The sequence below is a fragment of the Pinus tabuliformis genome, chromosome 7, assembly GCF_031772625.1.
Source record: "Pinus tabuliformis cultivar Carrire ecotype Pingquan chromosome 7, CPIR1, whole genome shotgun sequence".
Taxonomy (NCBI): Eukaryota; Viridiplantae; Streptophyta; class Pinopsida; order Pinales; family Pinaceae; genus Pinus; species Pinus tabuliformis.
In genome coordinates, this window is record NC_142293.1 from 1,515,456,963 (window position 1) to 1,515,477,697 (window position 20,735).

Below are 20,735 nucleotides of genomic sequence, written 5' to 3' on the forward strand. Positions count from 1 at the left end.
GTCGCATCCTGGGTACCACCATTGCCAAATTTTCTGAAGAATCCAACCTCGTGTGGTCCCAATGACTTGTAGAGCCTCATTTGGAAGGGGGGAGGAGCACTCATGACATGAGGAAGGTTTCATATTGAACAGTCTAGGAAAGCCAAATCCCCTAACAGTCTTCAGAGTCTGACCCACTGAAACTTGCCCAGACCTCCACACCCAAAAACCAAGTCTCCCTTCACCCACAATTCTCTACAGACGTCCACACGCTACAACCTAACTACCACCTCACCACTAATTGAGCACCCCAACGAGAACACAAGCTACTTGAGAAGGATAAGGCAGGAGAAATTCACCTCAGGTCGAAACTACCCAAGAAGCCTTGTATAGCCCACACCAAAATGTTGATGACAAATACTCTATAAAGGTATCCTCTACCTCCACTGCACACATAGAAACGCCCACGAAACCACCAGACGTGACAATTTGCGAACCAGGCACTAGAAATGAAGAATCCCTTACACAACCACCACTACCCCTAATAGCACCACCTCCAAAGCTAATATGTTGTATGATTTTTCCTTGAGATGCCTCCAATGGACCAACTACTCGCACCTTCCAAAATCTATGGAAGACAAAAATACCAAGTTCCCCCAATTACTTGCAATTGCACTATGCATACACAATAAATCTTGGGTTGCCTTTGGAGCAAAACGATAATGAATTCACATAGCCAAGAGTTGCAGGGGAAGATCAGATGCCACCACCCGGCGTTGAAAGCCCACCTTTGACTCTTGAACTTGCTTGTAGAATACCAACCAGGAGCCCAACACAGGAATGAAATGCAAATGCAAATATCATCTTGTTGAGCCATCCCGCTCATTAAACTTTCACCACCCACATTCGCTGAGACAAGACCAAGTTTCACACGATCATATTTACAAGTGCAATTACACCTCCGGTTACACCAATTCATATAAAAGGACCAGGAGGTTAGTCCTCCGCTGGCATGCCAACTGTTAACAATCATGGGACTCGGTGGCCACGTGCTCCAAGATTCTCACCCCCATCGGGGAAGACACCGAAAGATTATTAATATTATATAATTTAAAATTTAAATACTTTTATATGGTTAAATTATTATTGTAACTAAAAAAACGTTTATATATATATATATATATATATATATATATATATATATATATATATATATATATATATATATATATATATATATATATATATATATATATATATATATATATATTTAAGTGTTGATTAGTCATTATATTTTATGTGCAATTTTGATTTTAATTTGTCATGTAGTTTAAAATTGATCCTGGATAGTTATTAAGTAAGTTAATAATGGATTAATTCAACTTTATTTTGTAGAAAACACGTAAAGATCAAATTTAATACAGTAACTAATTGTGTAGTCCCATTTTTATAAATTTAATACAATAACTAATTGTGTAGTCCCATTTTTATCCGAATATGGGGATACAATTTCAAGCTAGAATGTGTTTGTTTTGCTTAAAATGTATTTTTAATGGATAAATGGGTTCAACACCTTGGAAAATCATTAAGGCATAAGTTAAAAAAAAAAATCTATACTGTATTTTGTTTAAAATTAACCCGAAAGAATATCATTAAAATGGTCATTTCTTTTATAAGTTAGTCTAGGCCCTAACTAATAGATTGCCCAACTCTTTTTTTAACATTTTTCCTAGTCAATTTTACTTAAAATCTGGTACAAATTTCAAAAAGTCATAATTTTAAGTTCTTTAATTAACCACTTGGAATCAAAAGTAAAATGTATAAATAAATATGCAACATGTAATGTATCAATCACTCAAGGTTCATTCTAAATAATGTCCACTCATAAATCATGTTAGATCTTTATTTAAGATAGATCTATAGTGATTTTCTAGCTAAATTTCAGAGTGGATAAATGCTGTGAAGAGCTTTGCAGGAAGACATAAGCTGATTCTTTAGCTAAATTTTAGAGTGGAAGAGTACAGTGTAAGCTGATTCTTTAGCTAAATTTTAGAGTGGAAGAGTACAGTGGAGAGCTTTGCGGGAAGAGGTGCCTATCGAGATTACGACTTCGAACCACAAATCATCTTCCTCACTTGTAAGGAATTCAATCTTGCTCTTTGGCCCTTTTGCAATTGAGAGTTGCCTCTTTATACTCTAGAGATTTATCAAATATATTTTGTAGTCTCTTCAAGGGTTTTAGAAGCTAAACATAGCTTTAAGGTTAGTTTTTAGGGTTTGTTCATTTTGATACGAAAACTTTTGTGTTTAGACGCCGCTGTTATAAATTGATATTATTTTTTATTAAAACTGATTGGATTTGTTCTACTTATTGTTGGTCCTATGCGCGTAAATTTTAATGCCTTCACCTTCTTACCATTTTTGTGGGTATTTGTTAAGGTTTTTCATACTTAATATGCCGAATCCCCATTACCAACAGTGGTCCTCTTCGTTGTCGGTCGTCATAACGTGACCCTCAGTGGATCCTTCATGGCGGAATGATATAATCTTGATATAACCTTGTGTTTTACGGTGTTCACCATCACCTGGGCTTTGATCTGTTGCACCTAGGGTTCGATCTGTTGAAGCAACAGATTGCATAAACCCTCAAGTAACTTTTGAGGAACTTGGGGTACTGGGAGGTGTGGACTATTTTCCAATCGTGCCTCTTCTGCGAATTCTCTTCACAAATCATTTTACATGAAAGAAGTTTGTTTGGTCTCTCCTTTTATCACTTCACCGTCACATAACAAAACATAGGTTTCTTGTTTCAAAGGGTTCATACTTCTAAACTTGCGTCTTTAATAATCAGTCCGATTGATTCTCCTAGGGTTTTTCTTGTTTCTTGTTAAATTACAAATTACAACAAACACAGGCAGAAACACCAGCAAAACGTGAGACAAAGCTCACACAACTTCATTGAAAAACATTTGCTCATATTCCTAAGGCTAACAGAGGAAAACTTGATGCCAAGTCCATCAAGTGTGTTTTCATTGGATATTGTATGGATCAGAAAGCCTATAAATTGTTTGATCCAAGTTCCCATAAACTATTTGCAAGTCGTGATGTATTGTTTCATGAGCAGACTGATAAAAGTAATACAAAGAATGATACATGGCATATATCTAATGATGCACATATCAAGCTTGATACTTTGATTAAGCAGGAACAGGAACCGGTCCAGGTACAGGTACAGGATTAGGATGATAGCAGCAGTACGAGCACATCTAGCAGCAGTGAGTCATCACAAGGGGATGATTCACCTCAAAGCCGACGAATCATGGATGGAACACCCACAGGCATTGAAGCACCAAGAAGGTCGTCCCGACAGACTGGGCTTCCTACAAGGTATAGAGACTATGCCTTAATGTCTAATATAATGAATGTTGAAGAACCAATTGATTATGAACAGGCTAAACAACATGAACCATGGATTAATGCTATGAATGATGAGTATGCTTCTCCTATGAAAAATCAAACATGGGAATTAGTGGAACTTCCTGAAAATAAAGTTCCAATTGGAAGCAAATGGTTGTACAAATCAAAATTTAACGCAGATGGCACCCTTGATAAATTTAAGGCAAGATTAGTAGCAAAAGGATATGCTCAAAAGGAGGGAATTGATTATGAAGACACTTTTGCACCAGTAGCTAAGTTGAATACAATTAGATTACTGATTGCCTTAGCCACAAAACATAATTGGAATATACATCAATTGGATGTCAAATCTGCTTTTCTAAATGGTGATTTAATGGAAGAAGTTTATTTGGTTCAACCTGAAGGGTTTGTCAAACAGGGACAGGAGCATCTGGTTTGCACGTTAAGAAAGGCATTGTATGGTTTGAAACAGGCACCAAAATCATGGTATGTAAAGATTGATACCTTCTTTCTTCAGAATGGATTTGTAAAAAGCAAAAATGATCCTAACTTGTATGTTAAGAAAGATGAAAAAGGAAATGTTGCTTTAATATCTTTGTATGTGGATGATCTCATTATAACAGGCAGTGCTCACAAGTTAATTAAAGAAATTAAAGTCCAGTTGTCACAGGAATTTGAAATGAAAGATTTGGGTGAAATGCATTACTGTTTAGGAATTGAGGTATGGAGAGAATCTGGTAAAACTTTGATCACTCAAAGTAAATATACAAAGGAGATTCTTAAAAATTTCAATATGACAGATTGCAAAGCTATGTCAACTCCCTTAGAACAGAATGCAAAATTGTACAAAGAAGATGGATCGAAAGAGGCAGATGGAGCATTATATCGTCAGTTAGTGGGAAGTTTGAACTATCTCACCACTACCAGACCAGACATTGCATACTCAGTCAGTATCCTTAGTCAATTCATGGCTAAGCCTTCAGGAAATCACTGGAATGCTGCAAAGAAAGTTCTCCGATACTTAAAGGGAAAAGTGAATCTTGGTATTATGTATACTGATGAATCTGATGTTGCACTGACAGGTTTTTCTGATTCAGATTGGGCAGGAAATCCAGATGACAGACGATCTACCTCTGGCTATGCATTTCATATTGGATCAGGGGTCGTATCTTGGAGTAGTAAGAAACAGCCAACTGTTTCTTTATCATCAACAGAATCAGAGTACAAAGCTTTGACCAATGCCACATGTGAATCTATTTGGTTGCGGAGAATTCTTGCAGATCTTAAAGAAGCGCAAAGTGGTGCAACATGTATCAATTGTGATAATCAGAGTGCTATCAAATTAGCACATAATCTGGTGTTGGAGCTTATCATTGGCCTCACAAAGGAGGCGCTCCGCCAGTTTGAGGCGCTGCGTAAGAGAATTGTTAGACTTTTTTGAGGCGGTTGTTCCACAGATTCAGCCTCGAACTCTCCAAGCTGAGTGCACAGATGCTCCTCCGCTTCTCGAACAGTCAGAAGGCGGATCCTGCCCTCCTCCAGCTCCGCCCTCATCTCCGCCTGCTGCATTCGCCTCTCCTCCAACTGCTGCAGGAGTCGCTTGTTTGTCAATCTCAATTCCCTCATCTCCTCTTCTTTCTTATCCTCCACCCTCTGAGTTACAATATTGGCCTTCGCCTTGGGCTTCTCTAAAGGGGAGGCAAAGGAGAAACCCAGCAGTCCAGGAGCCATTTGTTATGAACTACTATTCAAAACTCTCACAATCTATTTCTTATGAATGGCAAATGCAATGAAAAGTTTATTTCACACTCCGGTCCAGGTTCAACGCACATCTAGTATATAGAGAAATAAATTAGCTCTCAAAAGAATTAGTCATTTAATGGGAGGACTGATAAGTGTCCACATCCAATGAATCTATCAGTCGCTGAATGTGTGTATAACTTATAATTTTACATAATACTTGTTTCTGTTCATAGATTGGTTACATATCCTAATTTAACATTTTCATTGGTTACATGTTTCTATGTTGCAGCAGGTGTAAGTCTATCATAATAAAATTTATGATTAGTATGATGTCTATTTAACATTAACAGTTAGCAGGTATGTGTTTCTGTAACACCGTTTCTGATTAGCATGATTGTCTATTTAACGTTAATCTATGTTTGATGTAGTTGTTTGGAGTGCTGATAAAGATGAAAAGGTGCACCCGAGATCTGTCTAAATTGGCTGAATTGCCAAAGGAGATAGAAGAGGAGATACTGTCACGGCTGCCTGTGGAATCCCTATGCAGATTAAGAAGTGTATGTAAACAATGGAATACGCTTATTTTATCAACCAATTTCAACACTGGAAAATGGGATCACTCCATTCCGTCCAAGAAGCCATGGCTACTTGTATGGGAATACGGTGAAAACTCTCGCTTTTGGGCCTATTGTTTCCTCACAAAAACTTGGAAACCCTCCTTCTCCCTGGTCTTAAGAGTGGGTAGCCAATGGTATGAACCTACATCAGTCCAAGCAGGCCTATTCCTATTAGGTTCCCTGCCTATTTATCACAGCAGCGTCCCGCTTCCCTTACTATCTGCAATCCTCTAACACAAACGTCCATCCAACTTCCTGCCATGTCGACGATAACAACTGTTTATGCTACATGCATATTGGGAGGGGAGGGTGACCATGCAGGCACCTACAAAATTGTGGCATTGGGTGCGTTTCGTGATGAACAATTTGGAGTAGAAATCTACGATTCTTCCAAGAAGACATGGAAAATGGTGGGACATATGTCCAGAAAATGGGAGCTACGACTAATAGAAACAAGGGATATTATTTTCTGTGATAGTTTGTTCTACTGTTTAGTGCCTGATAATCTGCAGTCGAAATTGTGGGGTATTCTTAGTTTCAGCATTGAAGATGATAAGATCTGTGAGACGACCATGTATGCAGAGTTGCCTAGATTGGCTCATCGCAAATTTGATGATCCCTTCAATGGCATGAGCAAACTCTTTACTTGTGGGTCTAGGGTTTTAGTTGCGTGCTGGAAAACCGAATCCTTTTTTTTGTCAATGGTCATTATCTGGGAACTTCAGAGGGGTGCCATGGGCTCAAACCCTAACTCCCCCTTGTGGAAGGAGATGACAAGGATGCCTGCAACCATAATCAAGCCATTTAAACGGCTACAACGTATAAGTAAGAAATCCCTTGAATGGGCGGGACTAGACGATTGTGTCTACGTTAAAGCCTATGGATGTGAGGACAAAGACACTGCTCTGAACATCGCTGTTTACAACATTACAGAAAACTCATGGACTTGCCTGCCCAGGTGTTCAATGCCACCCCGTGATGCAAGATATTCCCATCTCACGGGTTTCACGCCCAGGTTGGATATGAAGGTCATGTGAAGCCTTTCAACCGCCCAACATTTTCAAGTATCATTGTCTTTTATTTCTTGTAATTGGGTTTTCCATTGCTGTCAATTTTCTATGATTTGAATGACTGCACTCTGGAAATCTGAATGATCACCGAATGAATTAATCGTGATATGCTTCAGTCCAGAGAGGATTATTGTTTTGTTGATTAGGAGATATATTTGTTTTCACTGCATATTTGGATTTGTAAGTGTTCACCCATGCCCATAAAATGGGTTTAATGAAGCTTTGGTTTATCAAGTATTGGATTATAATGTTATAAAATGATTGCTGCAAAGAAGTTATTTTTGGTGATAAAAGTTAAGGGTGTGTGTGAAAACCACCATCATATTGATGGTCAATATTTGTAAACAAATATTATGTTTAAAATTTTATATCTTTGGAATTTTTACACATGTATTTATAATTCATTTTATGTGTAATGTATTTATAATCGTGTGATGAGATTTTTACAAATGTATTTATAATGGTTTTATATGTGTGAAAGCTATCGTGATATTATTTAGTCATGTTTAATATTTGTTTATTATGCTTAAATTTTTATATCTTTGAGATTTTTACAAATATATTTATAATCTTTTGGGGTTTAAATGATTATATACAAAAGGAAGGCACTTTTTTTTAGTTGTATTAATATGAAACTTAAAATTATTTTTTTTACTACTCAAGAAACAAAAATTGCATGTATTTAAACTAAGTTACAGTTATCCCATAAAAGGTAGAATATTGATTTAGTTTAGGAATATTGGTTCAGTTAATTGTCTTAGATTATATTATAAAATGTTGAATATTGATTCAGTTTAGGAATGTTGAATGATGTGATGTATGAGACTTATGTTTGAAAATTTTGAAATTATTATGTATTTTTGGAATTAGTAATTATTTATTACATTATAATTTTTAATAATAATTAATGATTGTTAAAAAATTTCTACAATTTTATATAAAATTTATTGAAATTTATAAAATTATATTTTCTTTAATTATCTATGGTGGGTACTAAAATATACATTCTATTTATAGTAGGAAAGAAGTCACTACCAACTCAACTTTTAATGAATTACCTTATCTATTAATAAAAATACACAAAAGAAAAATGATATTCATATTAAAAGAAGTATATTGTCCAAACAAATCAAAATTATTGGAGAATTTACTATATAATATTTTTAAATTTTTTAATATTTAGAAAAAAAGGATTTTGGTGACCACCCTTGGTAGACTAGTGTCTTAATATTTGGGATAATGGATTCTATGTTGAGTAAGAGTGTTTTATTGGTTTCAAGTCATGGAGGCCTTAAGGTTTTTTGGATTTGTATTCTAGGTCAAGAAGAAGCAACCTCACAATTTTTATACTTCCATGTGTAAGAGGAATGGCTTGTCAAGGTCAAATTTTATCCCTAGGAGATTTTTCACATTCCATGGCCCATACCTTGGAGGAATTCTATAATAGAAAGCAATTAAATGCATGCAACAATTAGCCCTAGAATAGTGAAAATCCCAATCAAAAGAGAAAGGCCAATATCCATACATCAAAACTCATCCATAAAGCTCTAATTCATCCTTAGAAAAAGTGCTAAAATATTTATAGAGAGATAAGAGATCCAAAACCAAAGTGATGATGAGAAATTATCTCACCTCACTTCTATTTATACAAAAATAAAATAATGTTCTAATAATTCAACTTTTGGTGCTCATAAATGAAAAGATAAGTCTATCAAGAGGTCAAATAATAACATATGCATGTGTTAGGTCCCTCTAAGATGGCTAATGAAGTCCATGGGTGCCATAATGAAGAGACACCCTCAAGCATTGGACAACTTGGTGGCCCCATGTCCACTATGTCAATGGGAAATAGTACCATTGGGAAATAGTATTATTGAGAGAGAATTTTAATAAAATACAATCTGATTTGACATACTAACTATATGGGTGAAAACCAAAAATTTACTGTATTCTAGACATGTCTGCTATAATCAAATTCAATTGTTTTATTTACACAATGGAACTAGCTTGTTAGACTCATGAAGAGAACCAGGCATAAATGGTAAGACCCGAGATCGGCAGGGCTCCAAAATATCCTCCACAATAGGGTATATGTCTACAGTTAGGAACATAATATATGTTGTAAAAGAGGAAATAAAAATCCCAACCCACCATTTTTCTCTAACACGAAAAAAATAATAGAATAAAATATTTGGAAGGAATTAACAAGTGATTTCCACTGGAGTAAGAACAAGTTCGAGTTCGAATACAAGTATTGAATGATATGAATGTGTGGGTCCTACCTTTTCCATTTAAATTACGCAGAGAGAAAGGGCATATAGACTGTAATAAGTTTTAGATATGGTGATACGTAGGAAAATTGAGCCTGTATCTTATACTAAACACAGAATATGATTGAATCTAATTTAGAGTGAGGAGGGACTGAGTCGAGCTCCAATGGTCGAGAGGTACTTAACCTCTTTCCGGAATGGAACCTTCCACAAAAAAATGGAATCCTAACTATCATACTTTATCAAGAGAAATTGTGGTTGGGCGAACCCTTTTGTAGTAACATAGATGAAATATAGCAATAGAACAGTTCGAAATTCATATTGAATCTAGATATTTCTCTACGGACATAATGAAAGAACAATGAGTAAACATAATTACATATCCCATAAAGAATTTAAATCCAGTGAGATTAACTTGTGTTTTATGGGAAAGGCATCACCCTTGATTTTAATTAAGAAGAAAACAAATAAAAAAACAATATCGAGTTGTTTAAACATTAGTACATCAAGGCATTTTGGCATGTGATTTACACTGCAAAATCCTCCATGGAATTCATTATAAATAGCTTTCTTAAATATTGTCAAATCCATCATAGTGTTCGTTACGGGTAATAACCTCAAAATTTGCAGAAATTAGAGGTATGTTAGGGTTATAAATTGATGAAAAAAATCTCCCAATGCGAAACCCTCACAGGTTTTATAAGAGGGTAAAACCTTAATTACTACATTAGTGAAGCATATAGCTTCTCTCTTCTGAAAATTATACGAGTAACAACTACTGCTACTATGGGGAAAATACATCAGAGAAAGAGTTTTCCTACAAAACAGTATTTCTTCTAAAGGAAGGTCGTCATAATGTTACAAATAAAAGGAAAAATCCCTCTCTAGACTACGTGTGGAAGAGTACATGCAAAAATATCCATTGTGCTTGAGAAGACCCGCAAGAAGTCGAAAGGATTGTGTAGCAGAAACCGAACTGTGTCAGAGAGATGCAGTTAGAAAACAAGTCCTTTGTTCCTTGAGAACCATGAAATAACTCAGTGCATGTGATGAGTACCAGTATGTTGGGGCTGAACACAGCCAGATTTTAACAAATAACAACAAAAAACAAAATTAATTTCTATGGACTAATGACTATGGTACCTATATCGGAGCTGACCCCTCGTAGTTTCACTATGCACATTATAGGAGTTTTATTGTTAGGCCGGAAGGAACCAAGTAAGGTTGTCAACTTCGTCTATTATAAGGACAGAGGAAGACAATAAAAAAACAACATATCACCAAATATTATGCATTAGATCATTATGAGTTACTTCCTAAGTCTAAACCAGAGAACGTGAGGATGTTTCCATCCCTATCGACGACAGGACGCCAAGGAAAACTATATATATATAATCCTCTAAGGAAAAAAAATTTCCCAATAACCATAGAGGAAATGAACAAAGCCTTTAAAAGAAAAAATTATATAAATTATACCTATAGTGTTATCCAAGTGCAACTCGTCTCTGATGGAAAGTGATTCAACATAAAATTGATCTCATCCACAGTCATAAGAAAAACTATAACCTTACCATGAAGATACTAAGAGAGGTATGCCTTGAAGATTGCAGTATTTGTAGAAAGACATGGACAAATGAGAGGTACAACAACAGTTGTGGAGATAACCTTGTCACCACCTAAATGGAAAATTTAGTCAGTAACACTACAGGTAAGAAATTGTATTAAAAAGGAGCAAAGTAATTGAATAAACTACTTACCTATGTCATTCAGACACTCAGTATGGGTTTAGGAGGCCATGACACCTGGTAAGCACACACAGCTACATGGATATCAACACCTCTCTTGGTGGTGCTATGCATCCATGAAACAAATCAATTAGCGAAAGAACCCCAAACAGAAAGAGAAGCATCTGGATATATTATCTTAGTGTTAGGAAAAAAATGATGGTCGTCGTTGGATGGGTATGACGAAATCCCCATCGTTTATATATTTTGAGGATTGACCGCCATGTGAAGTTCACATGGTCCAGAAGGAGCTGGCTAACTACAATTCGAGTAGACAATCCTAGGATGGTGGCCTCCACCCCTTTAATAACACTCGCACATTCATAAATGATGTAAGTGGGGATTTAATAAATAAAATTGATAACCAATGTCTCTAGATAATCTAGGTAGGAATCACATCAATGAGAGATTGTTTACCAACGTATATAGATGAACGAAATGAGGTTAAGTAATTCTTGTATATGAGATTCACATGGCTATGGAAATAAAGAAAATGGATGAATTTTTCATGTTATCTGTCATTACGGTAGGAAAGTACATGACAACCAATTGCATACCCTTCATTCCATTGGTGGTAAAGTTGAAAAAAAACCTTACCCACATGATGCCTCTATCGGTTAAAGAGATATGAAGGAGCATCAAGGATAAGCCCATAGGGACTTGTGTAAGAGTTGAAAATATATACATACAAGAGCCAATTTTAGTCCCTAGAATATAAGAAATATATTTGTCTTCATTAATTTCCATACAGGGTACAAAATAAGGGAAAGAATAACCAATTATGTTGAAGAAATTTAAAGTATAAGGAATAATTATAAGGATAAGACATGGATTGTAAAGTAAATACTTACGCCAAGAGCATGTGTATAAAAAAATTTGCTGGGATAGGTTGGTTATGTGCTCCTCGAATGATACATTGAAAAGTAGCAGCAACTTTACTTCAACGAACCTGCAGATTTTTTCCTGCTCCCATATCGCACATTTCCTTGTCAACGTTCACTGCGAACCTTTGATCACATGATTCAACGGTTATGGAAGGGGTGGCACATCTTTTCTCTTCCTCCGATGTGATTGCGCGATATTATGATAAGCCATGCATTAAATTCCGATAAATATATTTTCAGCCGTGTAATTAATGATATTTACTACGGTTGGTAAATGTAGGTGAAATTTTTAATTTTATTGTTTTCTATTTTTCGGAAGTATGGGCACAAGCAACAAGTATTGTAAGATATTTTTGTGTTGTTCATTATATAAAAAAAAAATGCAAGAGCAGACACGAGCGTGTAGAATTAGAGAATGATAGTTTTTTTTATGCAACGCACAGCAGTGCTGAAACTTTAGTTTTATGAGATAATGAAATTGGTTTCTAGAACTGGAGCGTTCCATGTAATCCCTTTGAAGAGGAAGACTATTTTGTAACAGTTTTATTTTTTTGTTGTTTTCTAATAAAGATCCGGTATTAGAAACAGAGTGTTGTTCTCTGTGCTATATCTTTTGTGTTTGAAATAAACAGAAATTTCCAAACATTGTATCAGAGCTAGTCTAGGCACTCAGTGAGTCAAAAACAGAGTTTGTTTTTCACTGTAGGAGCTGTAAGAAGTTTATCAAGCAGAGAAAGTTTTCTTTCTTTTTTATTATAGAGTCAGTATCTCTTCTTTATTTATACAGGCTAAGATGGCAGATGCTGGAACTCGTTTGACAAATTCCCAACTGCCACAGTTTAATGGAAAAAATTACAGTTATTGGTCCATAACAATGAAAGCATTGTTTGCTTTTCAAAGAATATGGGAGCTGGTTGAAACTGGCTATGCTGAACCGGGAGATGCGACAGCATTGCCTGCTTTGACAGTGGCAGAAAGAGACCAGTTGAAGAGTGACGGGAAGAAGGATGCCAAAGCCCTCTTTTTTCTCTTCCAATCAGTACATGAAAGCGTTTTTCCATGAATAGCAGCAACAACAAAATCCAAGGAGGCATGGGATATTCTCAAAACTGCCTATCAAGGCATGGAGAAGGTGAAGACTGCAAAGTTGCAGATGTTGAGGAGATACTTTGAAACACTCAGCATGAAGGAATCTGATACAATAGATTCATTTTTCACTCAGGTTATTGGGCTGATAACCCAGATAAGATCTCATGGTGAGATTCTTGAAGAAAGAAGGATTGTAGAGAAGATCTTGAGATGTTTACCCTCAAGGTTTGAAGCTGTTGTGGTAGCAATAGAAGAAACAAAGGATCTCTCACAGTTCACAGTAGATGAACTGAGTGCTTCTCTTATGTTTCATGAACACAGATTGAGTAGAGGTGATGGCTTGGGTGCAGGCGTTAAAGACAATCTCCCTAATCTACCTGCAAGTTCTTCTATATCTTGATCAATTTCCCTTTCTTCAGTTCTTGGCGCATCAGTCATTAAACTGATATTTCATTTCTTTTAAAAGAAACACCATGGTCATGTTTTATTATCAAACAGTGGCTTTCGGGAATTCTTAAAAGAAATATCCCTTTTTGTGGACTTACGCATACAACAAATATATATTCACGTTATATAGTCCTCTTGCATCGGCGACGTTTATAGACAGAATTTTACCATGCAAAGGCTTGTGTATATGTATCGCATCGGTGATGGTTATGTATCGCCGCCCTCTATGCTAGTTTCACCGATATATATATATATATATATATATATATATATATATATATATATATATATATATATATATATATATATATATATATATATATATAGATATATAAGTCGCAATCGCCAAAGCAATGGTCTTCTTCCCTTCGAATCAGCGGATCCGATGCACTAATACACGGCCTTTAATAAATCGGTGGTTCCGCTTTTCAGCAGTCGACTCACTTAACAACACTTATACCTCCGAGATAACGGACCTAGCGATACATATATGTTGCAATTTATATTAATTCGGCTCCAAATTTGGAACTCGGCCCTTTGTCACACTATGGCTCCTTTCGGACCAGAAGGCTTTTTAAATCGGGCATTCAACTATCAGTTCCAACGAACCTCTTGACGCCGATATGGTCTCAGATCAACGTGGGTAAGAAATTACAGTTATAAGATTTCAAATATACCACGACCACTTAATGAAATTATGCAAGAGTTCTTGCTATAAGCAAAGACATATGCACTATTATAAAATCAAGCTTGTATAAACCATAAAATGAAAAGGGAAATGATTCAATGATTAACATACAACATTTGCAGTGTGAGGAAATAGGAACCTTTCAATGCTACTTGGTGCATTGGACAACCCAAAAGGCATCACTCTCCATTCATATAATCCTTCATTGGTCTTAAAAGCGGTTTTCCATTCATCCCCTTCTCTTACACTTATCTGATGATAGCCACTTTTAATATCTAACTTTGAAAAATATTTTGCGCCAGACAAGCAATCCATTAAATCTTCAATTTTGGGTAATGGAAATCCGTACCTGATTGTAATCTTATTGATGGCTCTTGAATCTGTACACATTCTCCAGCCTCCATCTTTCTTCGGGCTTATCACTGTTGGCATTGCACAAGGACTCAGGCTTTCTTTGATTGACCCATTGTCAAGCAATTCTTGCACCTGTTTCTTAACTTCATCATTTTCTACAGTCATTCTATACGCTGCTTTGTTAGGTAGAATTGCTCCAGGAATCAAGTCTATATGATGACTAATTTTTCGAATTGGCGGTAATTCATTAGGAAAATCATCAACAATAATATCATAATAATTCTCCAGCATTTCTTGAATTTCAATGGGTAATTTAGAAATTTTAGTAGAAGTCAATATTACCTTGGGCTTGCAAATTACAGCAAAATTTACCTCATTTTCTTCAATCTACTTCAAGTATTCCTTCCCTCCAAGTAACAGAGTTTTTGGATCAATCTTCTGTCCCGGTACATCTTCTTCTTGCAAAGGCAACAATGTATGATTAACACCATCTTTTCCAAACTTGTAGGTGTTTCTCTTCCCGTTGTGTATGGCTCCTCTGTCATATTGCCAAGGCCTCCCAAGCAATATGTGACACACGTCCATAGGCATCACATCACAAACAATTTTTCTTTATACTTGCCCACTTGAAATTCCACTTCACACTGTTCACTTACCAACAGTTGATGTCCCTTTTGTAACCATGACACCTTATAAGGTGTTGGGTGCTTCATTGTCTTCATCTTCAATTTCTCCACTACTTCTGTAGAGACCAAATTATCAGTGCTGCCACTATCAATGATCATCTGGTAACATTTTCCTTGGACTTTGCACACTGTCCTAAATAAAGTTTTTCTTTGTGGCGGTTCAGCAACCACCTCCTTCATTGGCTTAAGTAAGACTTTATTAACCACCAGAGATTCTCCTCTTTTTGGTGTATTTTCTTCTTCTGCTACCGCTGCCGCTGGTGCTTCTTCTTCAGCTGGAGCAACAATTGCATTCCTCTGCTTTATGTCTGCATTCTCTGGGCACTCAAAAGCTCTGTGTCCCAACTTGTTACATCTGTAACATCTTATTTCTCTACCTCTTCCTCTGCCTCCTCTTCCTCTGGAAAAACTCCCTCTGCCTCTTGCATAACCTTCTCTGGGTGCATGCTGGGTTGAGATACTGCTAGCTCCATCTCTAGGTGCTGTAGATCTTCCTCTACCACCTTGACTTCTTTTTCCTCTGAAATTCCATCTCCCTTTGGCAGACTGCTTCCTTATGAGTTTTTCCTCAGCTTTCAGCGCTATCTGATAAGCTTCCTCTATTGTTTTAGGAGACAGTAGACTTATCTCATCCTGAATGTCCATCCTGATGCCATTCATATATATAGCCCAAGAGTTGCAGCATTATTGTTGCAATAGTGGTGATCACCACTTTTTGGCATTGTTGCCGGGGAAGCATTAGAGTATTTTTTGATTACTACTTTCTTATATTTTCTATTGCAACATTATGCTAATAGTTTATTTCGGGACTAGTCCTTTCTTTTCATAAAGTTCTGCATTTCCTTGCTTTCCTTTTCAATTTTGTAAATTTCATTTCAGCAAGAGTAGACTAGTCATTCCTTTTCCTTCAGTTCTACATTTCCTTGCTTTCCTCTTCAATTCTGCAAATTTCATTTCAGCAAGTTCATTTCAGTTAGTTGCAATTTGTTTTGTTCAATCAATTTCAGTTTTAAAGGTACTATCAGTGTGGGGAAAAAATAAACAAAAACCAACCAAAAAGATTTCCTTTCATGCCTCGTAGGAATAGAGATAACTTAAGAAAAAATTTGTCCAACACCCCCACTACTTCACATAGCTAGCCTTCTCTCTTCTTCAACGACTTCGATCAAGAAGAACCCTTAGGTGAAAAGCAAGACACATTTGAAGAACCTATAGGGGAAGAAGAAGAAGAAAACATTCATTTCGAGCCAATGGCTAAAAACATAAATGCTAGGGGGAATGGAGATAGAATAGAGGGTACCTTTCCCATTCGAGAGACCAATGGGGACACAAAAATGAAGAATATAAACCCTTCCACCCTACCTCATTTCCATGGTTTGACTACAGAAGATCTTGACACCTTTTTGTTCGAATTTGTTGTTATCTGTCGAACCTATGACTATGTAGAAGATAAGAAAAATTTTAAATTGTTCCCTTCTACTCTCAAGGATGCAGCACTATGTTGGTTCATGGGATTACCTGGCAACAGCATCACAACTTGGGCTCAGATGGAGCAAGCCTTTAACATAGGAAGTGATGAGTCCCTGGAAGACTATGAAGAGAGGTTCCAACTCAGTTACAAAAGGGTCGGGTGTCCACTTGACCCTAAGTCTCTAAAGTTGGTCCTGCTAAGGGGAATTCAAGAAGATATTTTAGATGCCCTCCATCTATTGGCCAAGGGAGACATCTACCAACTATCCTATGAGGACATAAAGATTGTTTTTAGAAACCATTCTAGAGAAACTAGAAAGAATTGTAGGGGGAGTCAACCCATAGCCAGTACCTCTTCGTCTAACTCATCCATTAAAGGAGAAATTGGAAACATGTTGGAAGACTTCAAGAGTGAGATGTTGCAAACTCTTGCCATGCAAATGGATACCTTACATATCAAAAGGAAACAAGAAGAATCTGAGAGGGCTTTGACCATTTTTTTCCCTAGATGCACCAAGAGGCATCCTAGGAATGAATGCCCATTGAACTCTATAGAGGTTTGTTCAGTCTGTGAAGAAAATCATTCTACAGATAAGTGCCCTTCATTACCTGGACTTAAAGTTGTATATCAAGGGGCTGAGGGAGTCACTAAACAACTCTATTACATAAACCAAAGGAGGCTGCATGGCATAGACCATACCAACAGGGGATGCAAGGGACATCTCAGGCATATCACAACCCCAATGAAGTCACTTCCATACCTTCTTGGGGCCCTCCTACTCATCCTTCCTGGTCCACGCCCCCTCCTTGGTCCTTCACATCTCAATATCATGCCTAACCAGCCACCCATTCATTTCAATCCTATGCTCAGCCACAACCTCAGTGGAATGCACCTCATCAGGGGTGGAGGCCCCAATACAACTCTCTTCCCACTCTTTTGCCTCCACCACCTACCCAACCACAATCGTTACCTCCTGCTCCACCAAAGCAACCCCAAATTCCTACCCAACCAAATCTAAACCCGAACAACAAACAAGCTCAGCAACTGTATAGTGTGGAACCATCATGCCCAACTTACGCCATGGAGATTCAAGAAATTAACTTGCGATTTGGGAAAGTTCTCCCAAATAGCCAGCCTCCACCGAGGGAGGTTGAGAAAGATAAAGAAGAAAGTGAACCTAAAGCAATTCCACCCTTTCCTGGGAGACTATCCGTCACAGTCTAGTCTACTCTAGAAGAAACTAAACTCCTGGGAGAATTGAAACATTTATGTGTGAAGATACCACTTCTCCAAGCCATAAAAGATGTGCCTATCTGCAATAGGTTGATCAAAGAGAAGTGCTTTAGGCATCCAGGAAGGCGCAAGAGAGATGCCCCAACCATCAATGTCATAGGACAACTGTCTGACCTAATGTTAGGGCAGGTAATCTATCCAAAATATCTGGACCCTGGAAGCCCAGTAGTTGATGTACACGTTAATGGCACCATGATCCCTCATACCTTGATTGACTTGGGAGCTTCCATTAATGTGATGACAAAGGACACAATGCTCAAACTTAACCTCCAGGGCTCCTTAAGGAAGACCACGACTGTGCTACAACTAGAAAACCACTCCACCCTGACCCCTGATGGGATTATGGAGGATGTGATGGTCACCATTGATTCTTGGGAATACCCTACTAATTTCTTAGTTCTCCAGCCAAAGGCAAAGCTCACTAGGTATCCTCTCATTCTGGGAAGACCCTAGTTGGCTACTGTCGATGCCTACATTAGTTGTCAAGCTGGGAACATGACAATAAAGAATGGGCACATATCCAAGTAGTTAATCCTCTATCCTCCTGCCCAACCCTTGCTAGAACATGATCTACCTCTCTGGTTGGAGGAGGAAGATGAGGATGAAGTCTACTCTACACCTCTTTGTGCATTATAAATCGCCATGCAGGGGAACAGCAAGATGAGGATGATATGATTGAAAATCTAATTCAGAATCCACCTCCCAGTGTATCACCATTAGAGGAAATAGTAAGAGAAACCCAAAACAACCCCTCAACTGATCTCTGTGCGACCAACTCCACTTCTCCTCGTGTTAAGAATATAGAGTTCGGTCTAGAAAGAACCTTGAGAATCAATCCATCCCTATCCATTTCCCAAGAAAAGGAACTGTGTAGCCTACTGAAAAAACACCTAGATGCCTTCACCTGGAGCTATAAGGAGATGAAGGAAGTGAACCCTTCAATATGTACTCACAATATATACATCAAGGAATACTACAAGCTAGTCAGGCAACCTCAAAGGAAGATGAATCCAGCACTTAAAGATATTGTTAAGGAAGAATTGTAGAAATTGCTTGATGCAAGATTCATCTATCCCATCTATGACAGTGAATGGGTCTCTCCTTTGGTTCTAGTACCAAAGAAAAATTGTAAGTGGAGAATCTATGTCGACTATCAGGAATTGAACAAAGCCACTAAAAAGGACCATTTTCCTTTACCTTTCATAGATCAAGTGTTAGACGGTCTAGCAGGGAAAAAGTTTTTCTCTTTCCTAGATGGGTTTAGCAGGTACAATCAGATTCAAATCAGCCCAGAAGACCAATATAAGACCACTTTCACTTGTTCTTGGGGTACCTTTGCATACCAGGTCCTTCCATTTGGTTTGTTCAACACTCCAACCACTTTCCAAAGAGCGGTGTTGAGTATATTTTCTAAACTAGTTCATGATAAAGTAGAAGCTTTTTCTAACCTAGGAAAAGTTCTAGACAAGTGTATTGAGATGAACCTGTCCCTCAGTCTAGAGAAATGTGAATTTTTTATGACTGAAGGGACGGTGTTAGTTCATGCAATATCTCAGCAAGGATTGCAGGTGGACCATAAGAAAATTTCCATCATCCAAAGGGTCCCACCTCCTCAAAACCTGATATATGTCAGAAGTTTCCTAGGCTTATCTGGGTATTACAGGAGATTCATTAAATATTTCAGCAAGCTAGCCTCTCCTTTGTTTGGCCTCTTAGGCAAAGATTTCGAGTTCATATGGCCAGAAAATTGTCAAGAAGCCTTGGATACCTTGAATAGCAAGCTCGTGACTACCCCAATTCTGAGAGGCCCAAATTGTGCCCTACCTTTCCACATTCACATAGATGCCTCGAACAAAGAAATAGGGGTAGCCTTAGGACAAATTCATGAAAAGTTACCTTATGCCATATACTTTATAAGAAAAAACTTGTCGAAGATAGAGTTAAACTATACAGTGACCGAGAGAACTCCTAGCTGTTGTGCATTTCTTAAACAAATTTAGAAATTATATCACAGGCTATCAAACCTTTGTGCACACTAATCATGTTGTAATTAAATATTTAATAAACAAACCATATGTAAATGCTTGCATTATTATATGGTTGCTTTTACTGCAACAATTTGATTTGACCATTATTGATAAGCCTGGTAAAGAAAATGTTGTTGTTGACTTTTTGTCTAGAATAAATTTGCCTACAGGTGAAGAAGGAATGGTGGATGACCAAATTCCAAGATGAACATCTATTTTCTATCTCAGTTCTCTCTCCATGGTTTGTTGATATAACAAACTACTTGGTTCAGTACAGTTCCCACCACACCTGTCCTCAAAAGAGAAGAGCAAGATAGTAAGGTAAAGCGCCCCTTTCACCTGGATTGGGGGAAATCTCTTCAAACTTGGCCCAGATTAGATCCTGAGAAGATGTGTCAGGGAGGAGGAAGTCTTTGACATCCTCCTAACCTGCCATGATGGGCCTTGTGAAGGTCATTTTGCAACAAAAAGAACTGCCTTCAAGATATTGCAAGCAGGCTACTATTGGCCCACTCTTCATCGGGATGTCAGGAGATATACCAGCCAGTATGATCAATGCCAAAGGATGGGGAAACCTACTCCAAAGGAGGAGATGCCCATGCAACCTCAAGTGACCTTTGAGCCATTTAAGAAGTGGGGCATCGAATTTGTGGGTCCTATCAGCCCTCCTTCAAAGAAGAAACAATACATCATTGTGTGCACCAATTACCTGAAAAAGTGGGCAAAGACAAAAGCAATCAAAGCAGCAACAAAAGAAAAAGTAGCTAAGTTTTTTAGAGAAAACATATTCTACAAGTTCGGGTATCCAAGAGAGTTGGTCACAGATCAAGGCAGTCAATTCACTTCCAATTTGATTAAAGACATGCTCACACATCATAGAATCAAGCACAGGACTTCCACCCCTTACCATCCACAA

The 20,735-nt window shown here is 37.4% G+C and overlaps 1 protein-coding gene and 1 pseudogene across 1 annotated transcript; one reads left to right on the forward strand and one right to left on the reverse strand.

Moving 5' to 3' along the window:
- Nucleotides 1-2,005: 2,005 nt before the first annotated feature.
- On the forward strand, nucleotides 2,006-6,876 carry LOC149253601 (uncharacterized). The gene is made up of 2 exons (XM_089456869.1): nucleotides 2,006-2,116; nucleotides 5,568-6,876. The coding sequence occupies exon 2, from the start codon at nucleotides 6,017-6,019 to the stop codon at nucleotides 6,791-6,793; it is 777 nt and encodes a 258-aa protein (XP_089312995.1). The 5' UTR covers nucleotides 2,006-2,116; nucleotides 5,568-6,016; the 3' UTR covers nucleotides 6,794-6,876.
- On the reverse strand, nucleotides 4,739-5,368 carry LOC149253602 (uncharacterized; annotated as a pseudogene).
- Nucleotides 6,877-20,735: the final 13,859 nt, after the last annotated feature.

Excerpts from the sequence above, each read along its gene's own strand:
- LOC149253601 (XM_089456869.1), top strand. The coding sequence starts at position 6,017 with ATGTCGACGATAACAACTGTTTATGCTACATGCATATTGGGAGGGGAG.